This window comes from Phaseolus vulgaris, chromosome 8 (genome assembly GCF_051622355.1).
Source record: "Phaseolus vulgaris cultivar YP4 chromosome 8, ASM5162235v1, whole genome shotgun sequence".
NCBI lineage: Eukaryota > Viridiplantae > Streptophyta > Magnoliopsida > Fabales > Fabaceae > Phaseolus > Phaseolus vulgaris.
In genome coordinates this window covers 13,033,137-13,058,916 of record NC_143505.1, presented here as the reverse complement: position 1 = coordinate 13,058,916, position 25,780 = coordinate 13,033,137, and the positions used below count along the sequence as shown (strand labels likewise).

Below are 25,780 nucleotides of genomic sequence, written 5' to 3'. Positions count from 1 at the left end.
GAGCTCCCAAATTTTATTATTTTCTATTGAGCTTATTTCATTGTTCATACTCTTCAACCATTTCACAAATCAAGAAACAAAGTGGGATCATCACTCATAATTTCTTGTACCACGTAGACCTTTACTTCTTTTTCACTCAACTCATCACCACTCACAAATCCTTCCATCAAGTTAGTTTCCTCCTTTTTCTTCTTTCAACTTCATTTGCTTGTGAATTTTCTACTTCATTCTAGCATCATTACCCCGTCACATTATTCTCAACATCGTTATAAAGTTTCACGTCTTCCTTTAAACTATCACCATTACTCTTACTTTCATGCTCTCACTTACTTTCTTCACTATTGAAATGATCATCATTCAAAACTAATTTTGATTATTATACACAATTTAATAACTAAAAATGAGTGTGCGCGAGGTGAAGTTATTAGCTAATATTATTATACACAATTTAAGTGAAACTAACTATTTTGATTACTTATTAAAAATAGTAATTAAATTTACTTAATATTTTTATTTTTTATAATAAAGAGTTTTTTTTTTAATTTACCTTCATCGTATTTATTGGGAATAATATTTAATTTTTTAGTAAAGTTATATTTTGAAATAATATCATTAAATAGGGTTTAAGAAATTGAAATTTGTCTATATTTTTTATGACTCTTTTACGACAAGTGTATCATGTCAGAAGTAATAATTTGAACCTAAGAACGAATATCGAACCCATAAGGAATAATTATTTAAAATCCTAATAGTAGGATTCACTCGTTTGTAGCTTCAATGAATGAAAACATATAACAATATTCCATCTTGATTGACATTGATGCACATATAAAAATCATTCATATTGATTTCTTAGATACAAAATTATTAAGAGAGTCTCCTAAATATCGATTCCTCACATATTTATAAAAAATTCTTATCATTACAAACATGTTATAAAATAATTAACATTTCAAATTTATTCCTAGCATTCAAATATGTTAAGCATTATCATTTAGGTCAGATACTCATAAGTACTTTTCAGTCAAATCTAAGGATCATAATCATGAATAGTTTCAAGCTTTTGAGAATAAAATGATAATGACAATCATCAATCAATAACTGAATATTGTAAGTAAATATCACCTCAATACATAAGAGTTTGAACAAATTACTCCCAATCCCAAAGAAAAGAAGTAGCCACTCATATTGACCATTACAAGCATAGAAAACAAGAAAAGAAGATCCAAGGTGTTTCTCCGTGATGGCTGCTCCTCTAGGGTTTTCTTATCTCTCCATATCCTCTCAATGATGTTTAGGGTTAAGCCTCATGCCTTCTATTTAATCCAATTGGACTTGAATTAAGTGACATTTCGTTCAAGCGAAGTATTGCTTGCTTAAGTGAGTTTCATGAGAAAAAATCAAACTTTGTATTTTCATTTTGTCTTTAACTTGGCTCATTCTCCTTTAGCGCGCTCTCTCTCTCTCTATATATACACACACACATATATATATATATATATATACATATATACATATATATATACACATATATATATATACATATATATAGGCATTCTTTGCTTCACAACATTAATTTTAGTATAATTGTTAATTTGAACCATGACTCATAGGTCAATCCCAACCCCAACTCACTCCTAAAATAAACCTTCTTATATTGGATCATTAAAATGAGTGAGTTGAAAAAGACTCAACCCTCAAAGCACATAAAGTGGGTTAAGGTTAGAGCCAAAATGAGTTTGACTCACCACCCGACTTCAATTATTGCATGATCCTTAAAATATTATGAATTTCAAATTTGATCTTTAAATATTTTACATTAATTATAAATTGGTCCTTAAATTAATTTTTGCTATTTTCAAAATTAATTGGAAGGTTAAGGTCCAATTTAACTTGTTTGACTAGGCCAACCCAACCTAACTTGGGTTTGGCTTGACCCGTCATTGTCTGACATGGATTTAACCTTGGTCGGCCCTATCTCAATCTAAATTAACATGCCCGACATAAGCCCAACTCGAATCAACTTGAAGTGGGCTTGACTCTACTCTACTCGATGATTTGTGACTCACTTAGTCTAATGTGGCCCAACTCGACTAGGTCCAATTAAGGGTTGACTCTACTTGAGTAGTTGTGTATCCAACACGACTTGGCTCGATGTGGACCGGACTAGACTCGCCCTTATGTGTGCCCGACTCTACTTGGTCCAAGGTGGGCCAAACTTGACTAGCCAAGGTTGGCTCTAATTAACCTGATCTGAGGTGGGTTTGAGTCAACTCAACCCGAGGTGATCCTGAATCAACTCAACTCGAGGTGGCTAGACTCAACTTGAGCCGAGGTAGGCCTAAGTAAACTTAACCTAAGGTGGGTCTGACTCAACATGGTCTGAGATACGCTTAACTCGACTCAACCTGATTTGGAACCAATGGGACTCAGACCAAGGTGGGCACAAATAAACTTGACTCAAGGCGGCCCAACTATGACCGTTGAAGATGTTATCTATGTAAGATTCAATGACTTTAAGCCTAAAAATAAATTATCAAAGTCAACTAAATTTGTTGTCTCGTAAGAGCAACTCATCAAATGGTCAATCAATTGCACTACACGATAAATTAGTGCACTAGATGGTTAGACGAATACATAAGACAATTTGTCTAGTCCCTTAACAAAGAAAAGATGAGTGCACTTATGTTCTTATGTTTTGATCATAACAAAAAATGACTGAATGACTTAAATATTGAAACATTTGAGCAATGTTTCTATAGTGTTAGTATTCATAGATGGTCTAAACATTTATAACATATATTCATTAGATGGTGTGATAAGCTTCGTTTAGTGCATAACAAATCCATATTGAATGTGTTACTTGGTTTTAACCATGATTTGTATAGTTGCAGTATATAGTAGACCCTTCAAGCATTTATAATTGAATTCAGGATAGACAGTCTAACTAATTGTGGAACGAATAACAAGTTTTGATTATAATTGTTAAATGAAATCTTCTGAATTCATGTATTTATTAAAACATTGATAAAAAAAAGATTTGAAATAGTTTGTTCAAATAAATCTTGTGAATATCTTTTCTAATGAACTGCACATATCTCTCAATCTACTTTAAATAGAAACAAATTGAATAAATTGAAAAGAGATAGCTTTGAAGAATGTTACCCCGCACGTTATGTCTCGTTCGGGGTATCGAAAACTTGAACAAGCACTGATGGTGGAAAATGATCAATCTAAACAGGGGACGTTGTCTGAGAATGTGGAAACAGGGGTCACTTCTCCTCCATCACCACCTTTTCGCCATGTAAAATGGAAGAGGGTCGAATTAAAAATTCGGGTGCACCAAGTTCTGAGCAATCCAGGGTTATCATCGAAAAAATTGTAAGCTATTTTTGTTATTTTCATTTATTTTAAAGCATTAATTATATTAATTCTTTAAAATATGATTTTTGTGTACTCTTGCAGGATTCCTTGGAATCCGACGGTAAATTTGTTGTTGAAGGTCGTCACGATATCCTGGTTGAAGCAATTGGACGACCTAAGCACTGTGGTCGTGTTCGTGCAGCTGGACAAGGGGTCAAAATTAAACTATATTTTGTTATTTCAGAACGATAGTCATCCTCCTCCTCCAAAGAGAACGAAACTCAAATGAAGACTAATATACATGAAGAATTAATGGAGGAGATTAGAAAGGAGACCGATTTGATGTGGCTAGAGATGAAAAAGGAGAATGATCGAATGCGACAAGAGTTTCTATCGCAACAACTTTGTGTTGAGCCGATTGAACCCCTTGTTAGTCCCACTCCCAAGAGCACAAAGGGGAGTTGTGCGGCTCCTCCAACATCAGGGGATGATATCAATGGGCAGACGAAGGATTGTGAGCTACTGGTAGTGAACGGCAAACTTCCTCGGGTGGTGGCCCTTGAAAAAGTCTATCAAGACGCCACCACCTTACTTAACGTTCCTCTCTCCCCTGATGTGGCGAAGGTAACAGTTGAAAAAGTACGATTTCCTGATGCTCGTGTTCCACTACCTTCAGATGAGGTAACCACTGTGGCCGATGCATTTCAGACATTCGTTGCTTGGCCCAGAGACCTCATTCAATTTATGCCCGAACCTCATGTAATAATTTCAATTCATTATATTATTTTTTATCTATATTTATATATTACATATAATTTAATACAAATGTTCTATATGTTGTATAAACCTTTTCGACCACCAAGTCGGAAGAAGAAGCGTGAGGTTCCAATTGACAATCCTATAACTTCATTAGGTCTCATTGCTAGTCAGATTGGTAATGAATCTTTTCCAGTTCCGTGGGATGATACCTTTTTTCAAATAAACACTGAATTGCCACAAATGATGTACAACACAGATTTATCAGAATTTATATTTGGGAATCAGGAGCTCAATATAAGTATAATTCAATTTTTTATGATGTAAGTATCTTTACCTATTATTCAATTTACTTTATGTTAAATTATTACTGATTATGCTTTAACTAATAACTTGTAGGTTTTTGCATGGAGTCCGTCTCACTGAGGGGAAGAAAAATGTGTATGGATTCTTAGATCCTGCATATACTAATCCTGTTGGATCAAAGTCCACTGAGACTCAAACATACATCACTAACACCCTGGAAAAAGAGGGAAAACAAATTTATTTATGCCCTTATACTAATGAGTAAGTTTAATTATATGTCATCAATTATTACTATTTCATGTTTTAAATATTTACTAACTCTTTTATGGATGATATAGGCATCATTGGCAGTTGCTTGTCTTATCAATGGTTGATAAGACTGCTGTGTGGTTTTGTTCCCTACACAAGAAGATTCCCACAAAATTTAAGGATATCATTGATACGTAAGTACACTATAAACTTAACTTTGTATTTTACTAATTAACCATCTACTAACAACGTTTTTTGTATTAACCAGTTCATGTCGTGGATATAACATCCTAAAAGGTCGATCCAGTTCAAATAATTTGAACTACATAAGAATAAAGGTTTGTAATTTTTTTTCTTTCTCTATTATCATTGTTTATCAATATACTAACATATTACTTTTTATTGAATTATAGTGTAATAAACAACCAGGAAGCTTTGAGTGTGGCTATTACAATGGATGATTACCATTATAAGACTAGGTGTTAAAACTGGTTGGAAAGAGGTAATAACATGATATGTTAAATCATTTTTATAATTCTTGAACATATATATATATATATATATATATCTAAAAACTAATTTATGTCAACTATATTTTGCAATGCAGTTATTCACGGACGAAACACCAATGAATTCGGAAGGCATTTCATATGTCAGAGATTCTTGGTCCACCTATTTCATAAATTTTTATAACTCTACCATAGTTAATCAATAGTGTAGGTTTTATTATGTTTGATTACTTGTAAATGTACATTTTGATTCTCTCAATTTATCTCTATATTTTTGTATTTGTCTGGCTGGGTTTGATCATTATGCAGGTTAATTTATATCGTTTAGGGACAATACAAATTGCACTTTAAAAAAAAACACTATTTACAAATGCGGTTATTTACCAAAGCCGCATTTGTAAATCAAAAAACAAGATTTACAAATGTGGCTTTGGTAAATAACCGCATTTGTAAATGTGATTTACGAATGCGGCTATTACCAAAGCCGCATTCGTAAATCTTAAACCCCTTAAACTCTCAACTCATTCAGAAGAATATACAAATGCGGCTATTTGAAATATCCGCATTCGTAAATCGCATTTACAAATGCGGCTCTATAGCTGCATTTGTATCTCTCTGATTTACGAATGCGTTTTGATCAAATGCAGCTCTATGGCCGCATTTGTAAATGTAAAATAGCCGCATTTGATTAGCATTTCTGCGCTAGTGGTACCTTGTTTTCTTATTACACATTATCTAGAATGAAATTATTTTTTTATTATATTTTGATTTGTTTTTACTAATACATATTAAAAATACTTTCCAATTAGTTTCTTAAATAGATTCAAAACAAAAAAAAATTGGAAGATTACAAATTAATTTTTTTATTTTAAGTGTCTAGCACGAAAAAGATGAAGATATGGAGATACTAGTGTCCAAGTGCAGATATAAGGAGATTGAAGTGGAGAACAAAAGTAATGCAAGCCAAAAAAAAATATATATATTGTAACCTAAATTTTGATGACAAAATTGTTATTCCCACCAATCTCCCTACGCTTAGTAAAGGTGACACCTTATGACCGAAACATTCTTCGCCTAATAGGCGACTACACTCATTGTCATTGTCTAATGGATGACTCATCCTTTCCTAGCACTTAAACCTTAGATTACTCCACACTATCATTTATAAATAATTTTAAAAATAAGTTAATTAAAATAATTTTTAATATTTTTTTAAAATATATATATAGTCATATTTTATATTTTAAAAGTTATGAGTGTTCCATGGAAAAGTCACTTCTACATTAGTACATTTTAAAATCATGAAAAATTGCGATCCTTCCTTTAATTTTTTATTCATTTTGTCCATAGTCATTATCATAAATATGTATATATATAAACATGACACTGAACTCATTATACAACAGAATAAAGCCAGAATTTAAACCACAGAAAAGTTGGCTTGATTGATATACCAATCTCATTTAGGTAGGCATGCACTTAGCAAATATGTAAGATTGGCCTATTTGAGCAATTTCCCCCAATTTCCAAGTCAGTCACAACAGAAGAAATTATATTTTGATACATGTTGAGCTGATAATATTTCTATAGCAAAGGGAAAGGTATGTGAAAGTTCATTCATAATTCTGAGTGACATTGCGACAACTTGAAGAAAAGCTTCTATTACAATTACAAATATAATTTCCTAAAAGTTGTCTTAGTGACACAACACGGCTTAACAACCATTTTCCTCAAAAATATCATCTATCAAGTGGCTGAGACCATTTGTGAGGGCTGAATTTGAGGTTAAGGAGGCCATCAATATGCCATGACCCTGCAGTTGTTCCATGGCAGCATTGTAGGATGAATAACAAACATAATATTACAGAAAAATCAGACTAGCATGAACACAAAAGCAAGACAAAGCAGTAAATTAGCAATAGTTTTGAAGTTTCTTACCTCCCGAACGCCAATGGTGACTTCTTTTACAATCACGTTATTATGAGGTATCTCTAAACGATCGACCATAGAATCACCTGGATCCCGAGACGTTGGTGCCAAAAACAAGTCATCAGTAACAATCGTCGCTGGAAAGTTGCGACGAGTTTTTAATAGTCCTGCAGATGGTGACTTTGGGTCTACTAACTTCATCTGCTGATAATTTTTATCATCATCATCATCCCTATCTTCATGATCCTCAATCAACTGGAATTGCAAATGCGAAATATTTTCAGTACCAGGATCACAGTAATAATATGGCGAAGCCTGTTCAGAAATTGGTAACATCTTCTTGCATATGCTTGTTTGGAACAGTGGGGCAACCTCAGGATCAACAAGTTTGTATTTATCTTTCCTTGATATAAAATATTTGTTTTCATTTAGACTATTTAAGGATCTGTACAAAACATCGACGCTCCCCAAAGAAGAATGTCCTCTAAGCATACGCACTACTCCTCCCAAAGGTAAAGTGAGAAAACTCCAAAGGAAGTCGACAAAATCTTTTTGCCCTTCAGCATACAATATCTTCCTACTTGATTTTATCAACACTATCTTCACTTTCATTTGGAATGTACTAGTGTGTGCAATTTCAGGAAGAGAAAAAGTTGAGATCGTCTGGAGTGGTGTATGCATATAGAAGAAATCCGTCAGACATGTCTTGGACAATAAAAGGCTCTTAAGTAGATCAATTACCTGTACAAGGAAAAGCGAATAACATAATATAGGGAGGAAGTTGATAAAAAAAGAAAATTTTACAGCTAGTACATGTCTAGAGAAAGTACTAGTAATAAACAACCAACAGCTAATTGATGCAAAACAGAAAATGAAAAGTAACCTGCATCCTGTTGACTTTCACAGAAAATAGCTCTAACGAAATCCCTGAGAATTTATCGGAGAAACTCTCCAAGACAATCGCTAAGGATTCAAGGTCTTCATAGAATGTGTTTGCAACGATTTGCAGATGATCTGAGATGATAAAAGTAATACCACCATAAAAAAATCCTTCGTAGGCTTCTTTACTTTTAAATAAAACTGAATGGTCCATAATCTTTCCGCATTGGCATTTCTGATCTGTAAAGGTACTCAACATGTTCATTCCACAATCATGGAAATCCGGACAGACAAAGCAGCTTGTGGGATCAGTGTCATCAATGTTAAGTTTAAGACTCCTGCAATGATGTTCTGATGAGTTCCTTGGCCTCAGTAGCATTTCTTTGCATGTGTCTGACCACAAATACTGTTTGTTACTAGTTACACTTTTCAAGAGTGAGTCTAGACAACCAACTTGAACTGGACCCCGATGTGACTTCTCCTGCACAAGCCTGGCGATGGTTCCTAAAGGCATAGTTAAGAAGCTACAAAGAACATCCATAAATTCCTTATTTGCCCCTGCACATATGACTTCGTTGGCCTTTGTGTTCACCAGAAGTAGCAATGGAACTTCGTCTGACATGGTACCAACTAGCAAAAAAAGAAGCATAGTTCAAGAACAAGAAAAAATAAAAGTGAGAAAGATAAGGTTCATTCTTAGTTCTTTAATTAGAGTTCAACGACATGCCATACACATATAAGTAATTGGTATTGTGCCAAAACTGGTTCTTAATATTAAATAACATTTTCATACGTCAGAAAACAACAGGAAAATACCGGAAATATGATCAAGAAACCAAACACCGCATACCAAGAAGCTTTCTTGGTTTCAAGAGAATGCAAGTTCGTTCGGGCTAGGGTGGAAAAAAAAATGCTGAGAGCGCTGTTTCTTTCCTTGATATCTTCCCCAACTTCGTTCAAGGATAGGGAGAAAGCCAGAACTTGAGGACGTGGGACAATAATTTGTTAAATGAAATGTCTCGTATATAAATATTGAAATTCGATTAAATTTGGTAATCACGCTTTTTCAATAAAAAAAAAAATAGTTGTTATTTACTGTTTACGTAAAAAATTACATTATTATTCAATCAGTGTTCATACTTAATGTGTTTTAAATTAATTATTATAAAAAGTCAATCAACTTTCACATACATGTTATAGTTAAAAGAAAAAGTATTCAGATTGTAAGCGCAATTCTTTATTATTAAATAAATGAAATAATAGGTTGTAGGAGTATATAAAATTGTTCTTTTGACATCAAACACCGAGCAAGATGAAAGACTATAAATTATCAACTTGAACATGAGAAATTTTCTAATGATTAAGTATGCTTCAAAATAGAAAGGTAAACACAGAACGCTCTGGCAGATCATTTCTGTTCATCTAAGTATAACAGACAAAAAATGTAATATTAACCGAAAGGAATATAGAAAAAAAATAGACGATAAAGCAAGATTTTAAGAAATGCAACAAAATAATTCTTTTCAACATTTCTTACTGAAAGCGATATTCTCACAGTGGAAAACCGTGAGACTAATCCCTTAGAAAGTAGAGTATCAATTAAAGTTCAACTCCTCATAAGTTCTGCTGTATTCACATAAACAACAAAATCATATTATCGATACCATTTCTGCTCCATAAGTTCAGGTAACAACAATAAGTGGCTGAGACCATTAGTTAGGGCCGATCTTGAGGTTAAAGATGCTTTCAATATGCCAAGACCCTGCACCAAGGAAACATTGTAAAATGAGTAACTGCTACATATATAATCTATTAAAAATCAGTATAGCTGTCTCTAGCTGATAACAAAGGCATAATAAAACAGGGAAGCTAAAATTTTAAACTGCATCTTACCTCCTTGATGCCAATGGTGACAACCTTTTCCTCAACATCATTAAGACGTGTCTTTAAACGGTTGAGTAAATCTACAGCTGAAGTGGGTGACATTCGTTCTATAACCAAGTCATCCGTAGCCATAAACATTGCTGGACCCTTGAAATAACCTTTAATTCCACCAGATGACTTGAGTGGTACTAATTTAAGGACTCTAGAAGTTCCAGTATTGATATCAGAACTCTCGTCTCGATTAGCTATATAGAAATGATTTCGGTCACGATCACATTTATATTGTGTGTCCTGTTCATTAATTGGAAACATCTGCATGCTTAATTTATACTGTGGGGCAAGGACAGGATCAATAAGCCTGTTCTTCACTTCCTTTGCTGTCAAATATTTGTTTTCATTTATACCAATAATGCTATTGTACAATCCATCAATGCTGCCTATAGAAGAATATCCTTCCAACATCCGAACAACTCCTCCCAAGGGGAAAGTTAGAAAACTAAAAAGGAAGTCTACAAATTCTTCATCCCCTTGAGCAAACATTACCTTGCCATCTGATTTTCTCATAACTACTTTCACTTTGATTTGGGTTGCAGTCATAGTACTACTGTTTTCAACCATAGAAGGATAAAAACTTGAGTTATTGAGCAATGGTTTCTGTACTAAGAACAAATCTGTCAAAGTTGACTTTGACAATAATGAACATTTTAGCAGATCCAGTACCTGTAAAAGGGACAATCAATCACTTTGTAGCGAGGAATTAAGTAATAAATGAATTGAAAAAGAAAAATTGGCAAAATGTTACGTGTACAGGGCTAGTAATAATAAGGAATCAACCAGCTTTCAGTTAATGGAGAAATGGCAATGACAAATAACCTTGCTCTTCGTGACATTCACAGACATCTCCTGTACTGAACTCAAGCTTTTCACTCCAAATTTCTGCAAGACACCAAAGCTTGTATCCACTGCATTCGGAATGACAACCAGATCGTCCGTGACAATAAAAGTAGCAACCTCATTCACAAATCCATTGTAGACTTTGCCACTTTTGACAGAAACTAAACGGGCCAAAAGATTCCCACAATTGCATCTTTCATTTTTGAAAGTGCTCAAAAGGTCCTTACGGCATGTAGGGAAATTCATACAGAGGAAGTGCTTCAAGGGCTCAGTATCATCAATGTTAAGTTTTATACTCCTACAGTATTCTTCCGATGAGTTTCCAGGTTGCAACAGCTTTTCTTTGTGTGTCACTGTCAACAGACTGTCGTGAAGATTTGTCACACTTCCATACAATGAGCTTAAACAACGAACTCCAACCTGTCCCATATCTGACTTCTGCACCAGTCTGGCGATAGTTCCTAAAGGCATTGTTAAAAAGCTAAATAGAACATCCACAAAGTCCTTCCCTGCTTCTGCAAGTATGACTTTGTTGGTCTCTTTGTTTACCAGAAGTTTCAAAGAAACTTGCTCGTCTACTTGAGTGGCAGACATAGTTTTAAGAATTACCAAACAAGAAGCAAAATTGGAAATTTTAGAAACCTGAAACAAAGTTCTTATATTGTCAACCCTGATTGATGTTTTGAGTATAACTATACAAGTATGAAAAAGTGAGATGCAATTAAATTTGTATAAATAATTGTATGCAAACCAGCCACTAGTACATAAGAAATTAATAAATAATTTTTTTTATTGAAATCACTATAATGACTATTGTTAGTTGTTACACAACCGGAAATGGCGTCCATGTGATTATCCCAACATAACTTCATTTCCAAATAGTAAAGATGGCCAAGAAATTGATCAGGCCAATTGCCACTGGCTAGCGCCTTAAATGGCGTCCACGTGATTATCCCAACACTACAAGAATTTCTCCTATAACCTGCGAATTTTGTATAAAGATCTCTTTTGAATTTTTAAAACACCAAATGATGGGAGGAAATGTCCATCAAAGAGTTCTACAATTCAAAAGAAGTAAGAAGAATGGAGGAAAAAGCCGTGCATATCTTTCTAACCACTTACCCAAGCATGGTTTGTATGCACCTGCTGGAATATGAATAAAATATTCAGATTAAACTAGAATATCTTCCTAACAAAAGCTTAAAGGGAACTTAAAGATCTTAAACGGGAATATCTTTCTAACTATTGACATAAAAGGTCAATACATGTCTTAATGGCTAAATGGACAACAGTTATCTAATGAACTCACCATCACAAATAAATCCCCTTTTCAGATTCAGATTAAATAGTTTTTACAGCTTGAAGCTTTTGTGATTCGCAGAAAATGAACTCACCTTCAGAACAATTTCAATGAACTGCAAAATTATTGTAATTTGGTCCCTAGAGTAAATACATGGCAGCTTCAAAAGGACAAAAAATGATAATTTGTGAGTTTTAAAAGAAACCTAACGACTCAATTCTAAAAAATTTATAAGTGGTCAAGAAGCCAATCACAAATTCTTTTAGCTTGTGGACCAAACCAAAGAATTTCACATAGTAGCTCAGAGAATTATTTACTAAGTTAATCTAAATAAGAAATACATCATAAGAATGAAGGTAGCTAGTTTTGAAGCACTGATAGTGACAATCAGCGATTACAAAATATTCTTCAGACTTTCTCATTAGTGTGAGGCAGACGAACTCGGATGCTACTAAAACTAATTAATTACTCAGATGAAAAGTATTAACACAAATAAGTTAGCAATTTAGCAATAGTATAGCTATTAATGCAAAAATTTCCAATCCCTCAATCAGCGAAAGACAATCAGCAACACCGATTTAGCGGTGAACACAGTTAAACATGAGAACAAGAAAGAAGACTAATAGATACTGATTTGAAAGCACTCACACCGACGTCGAAATGAGTGAAGCGATGATCGTGGAAATGAGAATTTGCGAGGATCAAAATGAGTTGAGCGAAGGAGCAAACAAGAAAAAGCAACCATACGAAGACCAAGAAAAACTCACGATTGGAGGAGAATGACTTATTTTGTCTGTGACTTCGACTCAAAGTCTTTCTTAATTGGAATTTATAAAAATACGTACTCTTAACCATTTTAAACATGTTTGATATGTTCTTTTTTTCAACACACAGTATTTTGTTTTGTGATACTAAAGAAAAAAATATTTGTTTTAAATGATATTAACACAGTCTTTTCTTTATTTTATTTTTGACCTAATATGAGTAAATTAAATTACCAACATTTTTCATTCTAAATATTTATTTTAAATTGTATTTATTCTTTTATATCAAAACTGGGTTTTTGGGTTTTTGGTTTTTTGTAAATGATGATTTTTTTCACTACTCAATAATATTTTCCTGTTCTTTCATCTTCCACAATTGTTTTTTCCTTTTACGATTCTCTTCTCCACCCAAGGTTTAACATTTCTTATTGTTTCTATAAATATTACAGAGTCTTGTTGGTTTTTCTAAGATGGTATCAGAGCTCTTCATCGTGAAGAGCTCTGTTGCGTGCTCTGAATTCGTTCATTTGTTCTATCAAGATTTATTTTCTTTCATTTTCTTTACTTTACGTTTTTCTGTTTTTCTTCTTTGACAGCTTTTTCTTCTTTCGCAGTTTGTGATTTCATGTTTTAGTGACTGCTGAAAACCTTAATCAAAGTGGAACTTCCAATTCTAATCAAAGCAAGAACAATGCTCAAGGAGAAAATCCTACCCACAATTTCATGTATCTACATCACAGTGAAAACCCCGCAACTCCTCTTGTGTCTCTTGTTCTTGATTCAACCAATTACCATTCTTGGAGTCGTTCGGTCATCACTGCATTAAGCGCAAAGAACAAGGTTGAGTTCATCAATGGTACTACTACCCGACCTCTAGAGACCGATCCTTCATTCTCATCCTGGACGCGTTGCAACAACATGGTGGCATCTTGGCTTGTGCATTCGGTCTCTGTTCATATGCGCCAGAGCATCCTATGGATGGATAAAGAACTAGACATCTGGAATGATCTCAAAGCTCATTTTTCACAAGGGGATTTATCTCGTATCTCTGATCTTCAGATGAACGTCTCCTCTCTCAATCAAGGTGATCTTTCTGTTTCCGACTATTTCACTAAACTTTAGGCCTGATCCTATATGTTCTTGCAATGTGCCTTCTATTACTGCCCAAAGAAAAAGAGAGGATCAGGCAATGCAGTTTTTACGTGGCCTTAATGATCAATATAACAATATAAAAGCTCATGTTCTTCTCATGGAACTTGTCCTTGATATTACCAAAAATATTTCTCTAGTTGTTCAACAAGAACACCGGTTTAATAGTAATGTTCCTGTTGCTAATATAAGAAATGTTTCCCCTGTCACTCACACCAATAACACTACCTTTTCATTTTGTGGTAAACTGGGTCACACCGAAAATGTTTGCTTTAAAAAAAATGGTTTTCCTAACCAAGATAACAAAGGACCAAATTTTAGCAATGGTAAAAGGTTTTGTACTTACTACAATAGAACTAGTCATACTATTGATATTTGCTACAAGAAACATGGGTATCCTCCTGGATATAAGTCCCAGTATGGTAAGGCTCCTTAATTCAACAACATCACCACTGCCATACAAGAAGAAAGTTCTAAAAATCAAGATCAGAATAAACAGAATAGTGGAGGAGATTTTCGCATCACTCAACATCAATATAAGATTCTCTCAGACCTTTTGAAAAATGTTAGCAGTTCTAACAATCAAGTGCAAGTGAACCAGGTTGGTTCTGTTGAACAAGATGCTTTAATATCTCCAAATCCAAGAGGAAATGATGGAGATCAAGTTCAAGACCAAATGGAGGCCAATACTCAAGGACAAGAAGAGGAAGAGGCTCAAGTGCTAGACGCTCATGGAGTTGGTAGCCCACCTCAAAGGCTTACAAGAAGTCAATTCAAAGCATTAGGAAATAATGGGAGGTTGTTCTCTCTTTTTGTAATATCTTTGTTTGAAGGTGCTTAGAGGGAAACATAAGAAACCTCTTTTGTAAAAGCATCTTTAGGTCTTTAGTTTAGGAAAATAGTAGGAGGCTTGGGGAGTGTGAGCTTAGTAGAGGGGTGTAGGCGTAATAGGAAGGTGCCAAACTAAGAGAGGAAGTCACATCTTCCTCATGCTCTAGGATTGGCGCCACTTTTATGTCATTTGGGGGGGATTTCGAATTTAATTAGCTCTTCATTTCAACACCTCTTAGGCTATAAATAAAGGTGCTTACCTTGTAAAATTCATATTGGAAATTAGTAATAGAGAAACTCTACTCAATTTGAGAGAGAATTTGAGAGAGCTTGCTTCTCCTTTACCTTGTCTTATCTTGAGTGCATTTGGTTCTCTCAAGTGGCGGCACTAGCTCACTCATCTTGGAGTCTTCATCCTCTAAGTGGCGTGAGCATCCATCTCCATAAGTTCTTCTTCCTTTCATCTCCATTATCATACAAAGCATAAACATGTCTTAGCTTCTTTTGTTCGGTTCATCTTCCTTTTCTTGCACTTATGTTCGGCTGTTTTCATTTGTTTCTGTTTTGATTCGGTTCTGTAGCTTCTATTCATATTTTGTTCGGTTCTTATGCTTTCTTAAGAGTTTCAATCGGTGCAATTGCATTTTTACACAATTTGTTCGGTTCAATTGACAATAGATGGCTCCTCCATATGAGTTTGGTGTTTGGTGCAAGTCTTGGTGAGTTCTTGAAACATAGAACCTTGATACAATTCTATTATAAGTGCCTAAGCTATCTCCAACTCAAGTTGAGTCCATAGAATGTCAAAGAATCATCTCTTCTTTGCTATTGGATTCATATCATGTGGTATCTAGAGTTTAGGTGTGTTCTTGTTTAATTTTGAGTTGTGTTGCACTTTAATTCAAGAGCTCTATAATTCTTGTTGTTTACATTTCTGTTTTTAGGCTTATTTTGAGTTTTATTGCTGTTTTCTTAATTGTGCCTATCATATGTTTGTGTATTTTCCTTTTTGAATCCATACAAGTTTTGTCATAGTCATGTTTTTCCAAAGAATGTCATCACTTCTTGTAGTACTTTTATTGAATTTTTTGTTTCTTGCTTTGGTGTAATACAGTTTTCTGAGTTTGATACTTGATCTTTTGTGCATTTTCTGTTTTAGTATTGAGTTCATACTTTTATTTTAGATCTATACAAGTTCCTATACATCATTTTCCATTATGTCTTTGCTAGTTCTTAATTTTGTTTTTCATTCCTGTTAGGATTCCTCTGTTTTTTCTGAAAATGTGCTTACTGTTTCGATTTATTGCAATTGATTTACTCACTGGAAATTTCTGAAATTCTGGATTTGTGTTCTTCAAAGTGTTATAAAACAGTAGAAAAAAGAAGTACTTCAAAATTCAAAGTACAAAAGAAATGATAAATCAAAAACAAAAAGTGTGCAATTCAGCCAAAAAAAAAAATACGGTAATCTGACAGCGATTTTGTAAACTTTATCTCAATTAATTGGCTTACTATTTTTGAGTAATTCCAGTGCCATTGTTGAGCTAAGATCTTGAAGTTTCTGTGGTTAGAATTTCATAATCCATTTCGCTTTATATCGTTCCAGTTAAATCAGTGAACATCAAGCACAGTTTGCATAAAAAAAATATTTTCCAGTAGTTCTGTTTTTGTTTTCTTCATCTACTCTAGTACTTTTCTTTAGGTATCTTTTGTGTGCCTTCTTTTTCATTGAGTACCTTATTTTCTTGCTTGTCTTTTGTTCATTACTCTTTGAGTTTGTCATACATCTAGTATTCCTTTTGTTATAGCCTTTTATTGCTTATACCTTTTCTTGCTTGTCTTTCATTATTCCTTGGTTTTGTGGTGAAGTGCTTTGAAGATTGTGTGCTCTTGCTTTGGCATCTTTCATTTGAGGATTACTAAGGCCTCAAGATAAGCTTGGTGCAGAGAGTATTCTTTCTTTGAGAGTGATTTTTTCAGTGCCATTTCACTTCGGCAATTGGTTCCAAATTATTTTAGCTAACTTTGTTTTCTTAACTCTGTTTGCTGTTTTGTTGTTTGCTGTTTTCTTTTCCAAATGGCTGCTTATTCCAATGATGAGTATTACAGCAAGCATTCTCCTAGCAAAGCTTCTGTCCTTGGTGAATTAAAGGAGGCCAAGCGAGCCCTTACACAAAAAGATGAAGCTAATACACAAAAAGATGAAGCTATTAGACGGTTGGAGGAAAGATTGCAAAGCCTTGAAGTGCAGCAAGCTAGACCGTCTCATTCTCACCATGGTTCACGGCATTCTCATAGACCTTCATCAAGAGGCTCTTCCAATGATCATGGACGTGAAGAAGAACATAGAAGAAGGAGACCTCAACCCAACTTTCATGGCTATAGGCCACCTTATGCTCATGAAGATAAACGTGAAGATGGCCATTACCATGATGCAAAGGCCAAGCTACCTTGGGTGAAAATTCCTAGTTTCAATGGGGATAGTGATCCTAATGTGTATCTAGATTGGGAGACTAAATGTGAACAGATTTTTGACCTCCATGAGATCTTAGATGAGCACAAATATAAGCTAGCCACCTTAGAATTTAGTGATTATGCCATGAAATGGTGGCATGGTGTTGTAAAGGACATTATCTATCACAAGGGTCCTCCCGTGGACTCTTGGGACTCTTTAAAGGATCAAATACGCCGTAGGTTTGTGCCACCACACTTTAGGAAAGACCTCATGTTGAGACTCCAACAGTTTCAACAAGGCACGCTAAGTGTGGATGCTTATTATAAGGAATTAGAAATGCTTTTGCTTAAAGTTGATTTGAAAGAAAGTGATGAAGCTATGATTGCTAGATTTGTGAGTGGTCTAAGGAAGGATATTCAAGATGTTGTTGAGTTACAAGAGTATTCATTGTTCGAATATATGGCCTTAAACGAGAGGGGGGTGAATTGTTTAAGGAGGATTTTTGAAAACTTTTAAACTTAGAATGGAAATTCTTTGGAAGAACCTTGATTAAAGATTCAGTTTTTCCAAAACAAACAGCAAAAGCACAAAGTTGGAAAAACAATCGGTTGTTTTAGCGAAACAATCGGTTGTTTATACCAGTCTCAAAAAGACAAAACTGAATTTAAAGAGATAGGGATAGAGAAATTGTACACAGTTGTTTATACTGGTTCACTCCAAACCCAGAGCTACATCCAGTCTTCTCAGAACCCTGAGGAAATCCACTAAGTAATCACACCTTGATCACTTACACAACAACCAAGAGAATGACCTTGAAAACCTCAAGAAACACACTCTCCTTGGCCAACACTAAGATTGTTGATCTTGAACACCTCAAGAACACACAGCCAATCTCAGCAAAACACACAAACAAATTGTTCAGCAGTTTACAAAGATTACACTTGTTACAAATGAATATCTGAAATCAATACAAGTAGAATCCTATTCCAGCACCTTGATCAATCTCTCAACTCTTAAGCAATCTCAGAACTCTTTGAAAAACTCTTAGTTAAAAACTTTGTCTCAAGATTCTTAATCCTTAAAAACAGTTTTTCAGAATATATTCAAGGATATAGTTTGTTATCAAATCTTAACAAACTCTTAATTGCATTTAAAATAGATTGGTCAAAACATTTAATGACTGGAGCGTATTCAGTTAAAGCATTTAAAGCTCAGTCAAAGAAAACAGTTTTTCTGTTATGGTTTCAAAACAAACAATCGATTGTTTCCTCGAATCAATCGGTTGTTTTGTTACTTAACAGATTTCACCATTCAAAAACAGTTTTTAAACTTTCTCAAAACACCTAAGTATAAACAATCGGTTGTTTCGACAAAACAATCGGTTGTTTCGACAAAACAATCGGTTGTTTCGACAAAACAATCGGTTGTTTCAACTTAGTTTGAAAAACATTTTACTATGATAAAGATTGAGATGCTAATTGCTTGAGATTTAATCTAAGGGTGGATTACAATATTAAACTACCCCAGAACAAAGCTTAAACCAGCACAGCAACACCAAGCAAAGCAGAGGCTTCTACATCCTTCAAAGGATTTGGATTCTTCAAAACATTGAACACCACTTGGTTCAACATTCATCATTGGGTTCTTTAGTTCATCTTGCAATGAAGGTGGAAGCCCAACTTGCTAAGAAAAATTCTTTAAAAAATGCTCTCAATGATGGTTACTACAACAATTCTTGGAAGAACAAAAAGTCTTTTTCTAAATTTCCTTCCAAAGATTCTTCTTTCAAACTAAAGGAATCTAAGCCTTCTACTTCTAGGCCTAAATCCCCAACTAAATCGTCTAGTAAGAAATGCTTTAAGTGTATGGGTTATGGTCGCATTGTGGCTAATTGTCCTTCTAAAAGGAATATGTTTGTGCATAATGGCATTGTCATGAGTGAGCATGATTCAGATTCACCTAGGCATTCTTCACCTTCTAGGGCGTCTAGTGAGCATGAGAGTGAGAGTCCACTTGAAGGAGATTTGTTAGTTGTGAGAAGACTTCTTGGACAAGTTTCACAACCTTTTGATGAAAGTCAAAGGGAAAATATTTTTCATACAAGATGTCTTATTCAAAACAACATTTGTTCATTAATAGTGGATGGGGGTTGTGCTAATGTGGCTAGTACAAGAGTAGTAGATAAACTTGGATTGCCTACTATCTCTCATATAAAGCGCTACAAATTGCAATGGCTTAGTGAAGTAGGAGAAATAGTTGTGAATAAACAAGTCCTCATCCATTTCTCCATTGGAAAATACAAAGATGAGGTATTATGTGATGTTGTGCCCATGGAAGCAACCCATGTTCTTTTGGGAAGGCCTTGGCAATATGATAGAAAAGTTTTCATGATGGCTTTACCAACAAACTTTCTTTTGATTTCCATGGTCACAAGGTTACTTTAAAATCTCTCTCTCCAAGAGAAGTCCATGAGGACCAAATCATTATGAAGAAAAAGAGGGAGGGTGAAAAAGATTAAAAAAAAAGTCTGAAGCCTACACTTCTTGTGTCTAGGCAGGAGGTTCAAAGGGAAATAGTGGCTCACAATCCTATCTTCTTAGCTATCCCTAGACCTCTTAAGTTATAACCACTTGTTGATAGTTCTCATGACTTGGATAATTTGGTAAAGGAGTCTCAAGATCTGTTTCAAGATCCTCCAAAAGGCCTTCCACCTTTGAGAGGGATTGAACACCAAATCGATTTGATTCCGGGATCTTCCTTGCCAAATCGTCCGACCTATAGAACCAATCCAAGTGAAACCAAGGAAATTCGCAAACAAATAGAGGCTTTGATTGAAAAAGGTTAGGTCCAAGATAGCATGAGCCCTTGTACTATGCCTATTATCCTTGTCCCTAAGAAAGAAGGCACATGGAGAATATGTTCGGATTGTAGGGCTATCAATAACATTACAATTAAGTATAGGCATCCCATACCTAGGCTTGATGATTTGTTGGATGAATTGCATGGTTCAAAAATCTTTACAAAGATTGATCTTAAAAGCGGCTACAATCAAATCCATATCAAATCGGGTGATGAATGGAAGACGGCTTTTAAGACCAACTTTGGCTTATATGAGTGGTTAGTTATGCCCTTTGGCTTAACTAATGCTCCAAGTACTTTCATGCGCCTCATGCATCATGTTTTGAGACCTTTCATTGGTAAATTTGTTGTTGTTTATTTTGATGATATACTCATAATATCTCCAAATCCAAGAGGAAATGATGGAGATCAAGTTCAAGACCAAATGAAGGCCAATACTCAAGGACAAGAAGAGGAAGAGGATCAAGTGCTAGACGCTCATGGAGTTGGTAGCCCACCTCAAAGGCTTACAAGAAGTCAATTCAAAGCATTAGGAAATAATGGGAGGTTGTTTTCTCTTTTTGTAATATCTTTGTTTGAAGGTGCTTAGAGGGAAACATAAGAAACCTCTTTTGTAAAAGCATCTTTAGGTCTTTAGTTTAGGAAAATAGTAGGAGGCTTGGGGAGTGTGAGCTTAGTAGAGGGGTGTAGGCGTAATAGGGAGGTGCCAAACTAAGAGAGGAAGTCACACCTTCCTCATGCTCTAGGATTGGCGCCACTTTTATGTCATTTCGGGGGAATTTTGAATTTAATTAGCTCTTCATTTCAGTAACTCTTAGGCTATAAATAAAGGTGCTTACCTTGTAAAATTCAGATTCGAAATTAGTAATAGAGAAACTCTACTCAATTTGAGAGAGAATTTGTGAGAGCTTGCTTCTCCTTCACCTTGTCTTATCTTGAGTGCATTTGGTTCTCTCAAGTGGCGGCACTAGCTCACTCATCTTGGAGTCTTCATCCTCTAAGTGGCGTGATCATCAAACCAAAGCATCCATCTCCATAAGTTCTTCTTCCTTTCATCTCCATTATCATAAAAAGCATAAACATGTCTTAGCTTCTTTTGTTCAGTTCATCTTCCTTTTCTTGCACTTATGTTCGGCTGTTTTCATTTGTTTCTGTTTTGATTCGGTTCTGTAGCTTCTATTCATATTCTGTTCGGTTCTTATGCTTTCTTAAGAGTTTCAATCGGTGCAATTTCATTTTTACACAATTTGTTCGGTTCAATTGACAATAGATGGCTCCTCCATATGAGTTTGGTGTTTGGTGCAAGTCTTGGTGAGTTCTTGAAACATAGAACCTTGATACAATTCTATTATAAGTGCCTAAGCTATCTCCAACTCAAGTTGAGTCCATAGAATATCAAAGAATCATCTCTTCTTTGCTATTGGATTCATATCAGGAAAGCTTGAAGACCTTGTTGTTGGGTGTGTGTGTGTATTGTCTAGTTATTTGAAACTTGTTAATTCACTCCTTAAGATGATCCAAGTTCATTTGAATCTTTAACCTTTTAAAAAGATGTGTTTTCTAAAAAGCTGTCAAAATTTCAACAGGTTGTTTTTCGAAACAACATATTGTTTTGCTCTTAGAGGTTTTTGAGAAAGGTTGAAAGTTGTTTGACTTGGTTGACTTTGCTGTCAAACCAAATCAATCGATTGTTTCGAAAAAACAACCGATTGTTTTTCTGAAAACCTTAACAGAATTCTGTTAAGTGGTTTTGAATATTCTTTAAATGATCCTAACTACCTTGGCTCCTTTATTAAATGTTTTTGACCACTTGGTTGGTCTATATAAAGGTGGTTTTACGCTCCTAATCTTGGAGTAAGAGAAAAAGTTTATTAAAACAGTTTTTCCAAGATTTAAAAGAGCTTTGGATCATTCTTAAGTGTGTGGAATAGGATTGGGTTGTAATTCTGAACTTTAAGCTTTGTAATACACAGGTATATTTTATTCCTTTCTTCCTTGATTACTGTATTTTTGTAGTTGTGTTGCCAAGGAGTGTTGTGTGTTCTTGAGGTGTTCAAGATCAACATTCTTGGTGTGGTTTGTCAAAGGTAGTGTGTTTCTTGAGGGGTTCAAGGTCACACTACTTTGGCGTGTGGTGTTTGTAATCTGGTTTCGATTGCATAGTTGTTTACCTAGTGGTTTATGGGGACTGGATGTAGCTCTTGGTGTAAGAGTGAACCAGTATAAATTGTTTGTGTGCTTATCTCTTACCCTTAATTCTTTAAATTCTGTTTTTAAGTTCTAACTGGTATAAACAAGCGATTATTTTTCTGATATCATCTTAAAACAGTTTTGGGTCTTTGTTTCCTTGATTATTTTCTCTGTAATTCAGCATTGAATTTCATTATACATTCAAAGTTTGCAAAAATCTCTTATAAACAATTCACCCCCCCCCCCCTCTTGTTTAAGCCCATATATTCTAACAATTGGCATAAAGAGCTTAGTTCTTGAAAGATATTCAAGTTTGATTCTAAAAATATTTTTTTAAATGGCTGAAAAGTTTTCTTTTGGGGGAGGTGTCTGTTTAAACAAACCACCTTTGTTTTTTGGTATGAACTATGAGTTGTGGTGCATAAGAATGAAATTCTTTGTTGAATCTATAGATAGAAAAATCTGGAATGTTATTACAAATACCTATCTCATGCCTATATCAGAAAATGTTTCTTTTCAAAGAGAACATCTTGATTGTGTGGCTATGAACATCATTGTATCTTCACTTGATTCTAATGAATTGCTTAAGGTTTCAGAATGTAGTTCTGCTAAAGAAATGTGGAATACCCTTGAAGAGTATCACAAGAATCAAAGGAGTGCTTTGATGGACAAAAAAGAATCTTCTGCTGAATCTTTGTCTTCAGAATCTAGAAAGAAGGTTTGTCTTATGACAAAAGAAGAATCTGGGTCAAGTCAAGCTGCTGGAAACAAAAACTATCAAGACTCAAGTGATGAGAGTGAAGAGGAAACACTTAGTTTGTTGTTTAAGAAATTCTGCAAGTTCCTAAAGAAAAGAGACAACAAAATTCACTCATCCAACAGAGAGAGGAAAAACTTCAAGAAGCATGAGAAGAAAGGAAAATCAAGAAGAGCTTACAATGATGACTCATCAAGCTACTCTTCAAGTGATGAAGAATAAGTAAATTTATGTCTAATGACAAGACAAGAAAGTGACACAAGTAGTGTAAGTTCAAACACTTCTATTAATTTTGGGAATTATAGTCAACTTCTTGATGCCTTTAATGAAACTCATAAGGAAGCTAATAGGTTGACCCTTTTAAATAAACGGTTGAAAGGTTTAAATAACTCATTGGAAAATATAGTCAAGATCTTGGAAGAAGACTTGAACAATTCAAAAACTGATTTTGAAAATTTGGAAATGATTTACCAAAATTCTTCTTGTAAGTGTGTTGATTCAAGTTCTTGTGAAAATTGTGAATCTCTTCAAAAGAAGGTTTACTATCTTTTGAAAACGGTGGACAAGTTTTCCAAGGGCCAAACAAATCTTGAAATTGTTCTTGCTTCTCAAAAATGTGTTTTTGGCAAGGCTGGGTTGGGGTTTAATCCAATCAGCAATAACAGATCTGTTTCAAAACCCTTTTCCAGTTTCTTTGAAAAACAACCTGTTGTTTTATCAAAACAACCTGTTATTTTATCAAAACAACCGGTTGAAAATTTTCATTACTACATGAAAAAAGGGCCACACTATTAGATTCTGCAGAGTAAAAAGGTTTTCTATTCCCACAAGTATTTTGAAATGGGTTCCTAAGATTTATAAGGTTCCTAAGGATCCTACTAACATCATTGGACCCAAATTTATAAGGGGACCAAATCTTGTTTCTTAACCTTTCTTGTAGGGATCTTTGGCAGCCAAGAATCATTTTTGGACTTGAAGAATGACTGCTAAAGGGAACAAAGATTCTTTCTGGACTTCCAATTAATGTTTTGTACAAAGCCTAGTTTTCTTGAAGACCAAGAGAAGTTACTTGATTATGGACAATGACTCATTGAAAGAACTACATTGTCAAAAGGATAAGACTTTCCTTGTTTTTATTTTCTTTTGAATTTTTCTTTAATTTTGTAGTATGAAAAATATTGATTGATGTCTTTATCTTTCATCTATGTAATGTGAATAAGAAGTCTATCCTTCTAATTCTTCTTTACCTGTCAATTATGAATCTGTGAAATGCTTAAATTGCTGTCATATAAAAACAACTGATTATTTTCACGAAACAACCGATTGTTTCCCTCTGACAACACTGCATTAAATTGAATTAATTTGTTTTTGCATTTTGTCTGTTGCGGATTCTTTCCCCAAGCAGTTATGGGTCAAAAGGCATTTATCATGGGTATGATTTTGTTCAAAAGGGTGTTACTTTTGTCAAAAATGGAATATTTTTCACAAATTCTTGGAAAATTAAGAACCTTTATGACTAGTCAAAGTCTTCATGTGCCACCATGTGAAATCTGCCACTGAGTGACGTTCCACTGTGTAGTCTTGGACCAAACTCTCTTTCTTGAAGACTGAAACCCACTAAATGTCAGGGATTGGAACTGTTTTCTGGTTTTTCTCTTTGCCTTCATGGATCCTACACCCCCTTCATCAAAGAGGATCAAAACAAGGGCTTGAAGAATGTCTGCTAAAAGGAAGAACATCAAGAGTAAAGTCAATCTTTGTTCCTACACTTTTCAATTGTATATGTCTTGCAGGGTTCTTTGAATGTCAATAGACATCCTTGGCACATGCATAGTGTTGATCAAAAGAAACTTCAAAGAGAGTATGTGTGTTTTCATTTCTCAATTTATGTAAGTGTGCCTTGTGACCATATGAACATCTCAAAGTCTTCTTTTTTGACGAATCTATTGGGGTTCTCTGTGCAAAGGTATGAACAAATTGCATAGTGCATTTTTATCAATTTAAAAGGTATTTTTTGGTTATGAAAAATGTTCTTTTTGTTGTCATAGTAAAACAACCGATTGTTTTTCCTCTAGCACCTCTGTATAATGCTGCCAAGTTTGCTTATGCATGATTAAACCTATTTCTCTTTTTCAAATCTTGCATGTGGACAAATATACATTGAGTGTGCCTCAGAATTTGATAATAAAAAATTATATCCACTTGTTTTCTTGAAAGCTCTATAACACATTCTATTCTTAAAATGTCAAAATTGTTTGTACTGCTAAACTACTGTGTTATCATTCTGATTTCTGCTTTGTACAACCCTTCTCATTGCCTATTTGTAGATCAAATAGAGGGAGAAGTTTATGCTTGATTTGGTTGTATAGTTAGCTTTAAATTTGTGCATTATATTGTTGCTATTCTGCACTTGAAAGCTCTTGAACACTTCATTTTTCTAGTTTTTCTACTAATGTTGTATATGCAAAAAACCAGTTTGTGTGTGTCTTGTTATCTTGCTGCTATACTTGCTTTGTATATGCATCAATTCTGTGTTGCAGGACCTTTCAAGTACAGGTGTTATATTGAAGACTAACCAAAGTGATGCTTCTTATTATGGTTCAAGAGCATACACCTTACTCATATTCTTGACAAGTCAAAATTCATGACCATGTAAAGAAACTTCAAGAATAAAGAGTCTGATCTAGTGTTGTTGATGGCTTATAA

At 34.5% G+C, this 25,780-nt stretch overlaps 2 protein-coding genes across 2 annotated transcripts; both read right to left on the bottom strand.

Annotated features, from left to right (window-relative positions):
* Positions 1–6,618: 6,618 nt before the first annotated feature.
* Positions 6,619–8,770, bottom strand: LOC150025432 (uncharacterized). Its single transcript, XM_090294438.1, has 3 exons — positions 7,996–8,770; positions 7,122–7,853; positions 6,619–6,996 (listed from the first exon to the last, which is right to left on the bottom strand). Exons 1-3 carry the CDS (start codon positions 8,638–8,640, stop codon positions 6,898–6,900), a joined length of 1,476 nt encoding a protein of 491 aa, XP_090150564.1. The 5' UTR covers positions 8,641–8,770; the 3' UTR covers positions 6,619–6,897.
* A 715-nt stretch (positions 8,771–9,485) lies between these two features.
* LOC137824614 (uncharacterized) lies at positions 9,486–12,887 on the bottom strand. Its single transcript, XM_068630281.2, has 4 exons — positions 12,718–12,887; positions 10,749–11,411; positions 9,885–10,595; positions 9,486–9,753 (listed from the first exon to the last, which is right to left on the bottom strand). Exons 2-4 carry the CDS (start codon positions 11,361–11,363, stop codon positions 9,646–9,648), a joined length of 1,434 nt encoding a protein of 477 aa, XP_068486382.2. The 5' UTR covers positions 11,364–11,411; positions 12,718–12,887; the 3' UTR covers positions 9,486–9,645.
* Positions 12,888–25,780: the final 12,893 nt, after the last annotated feature.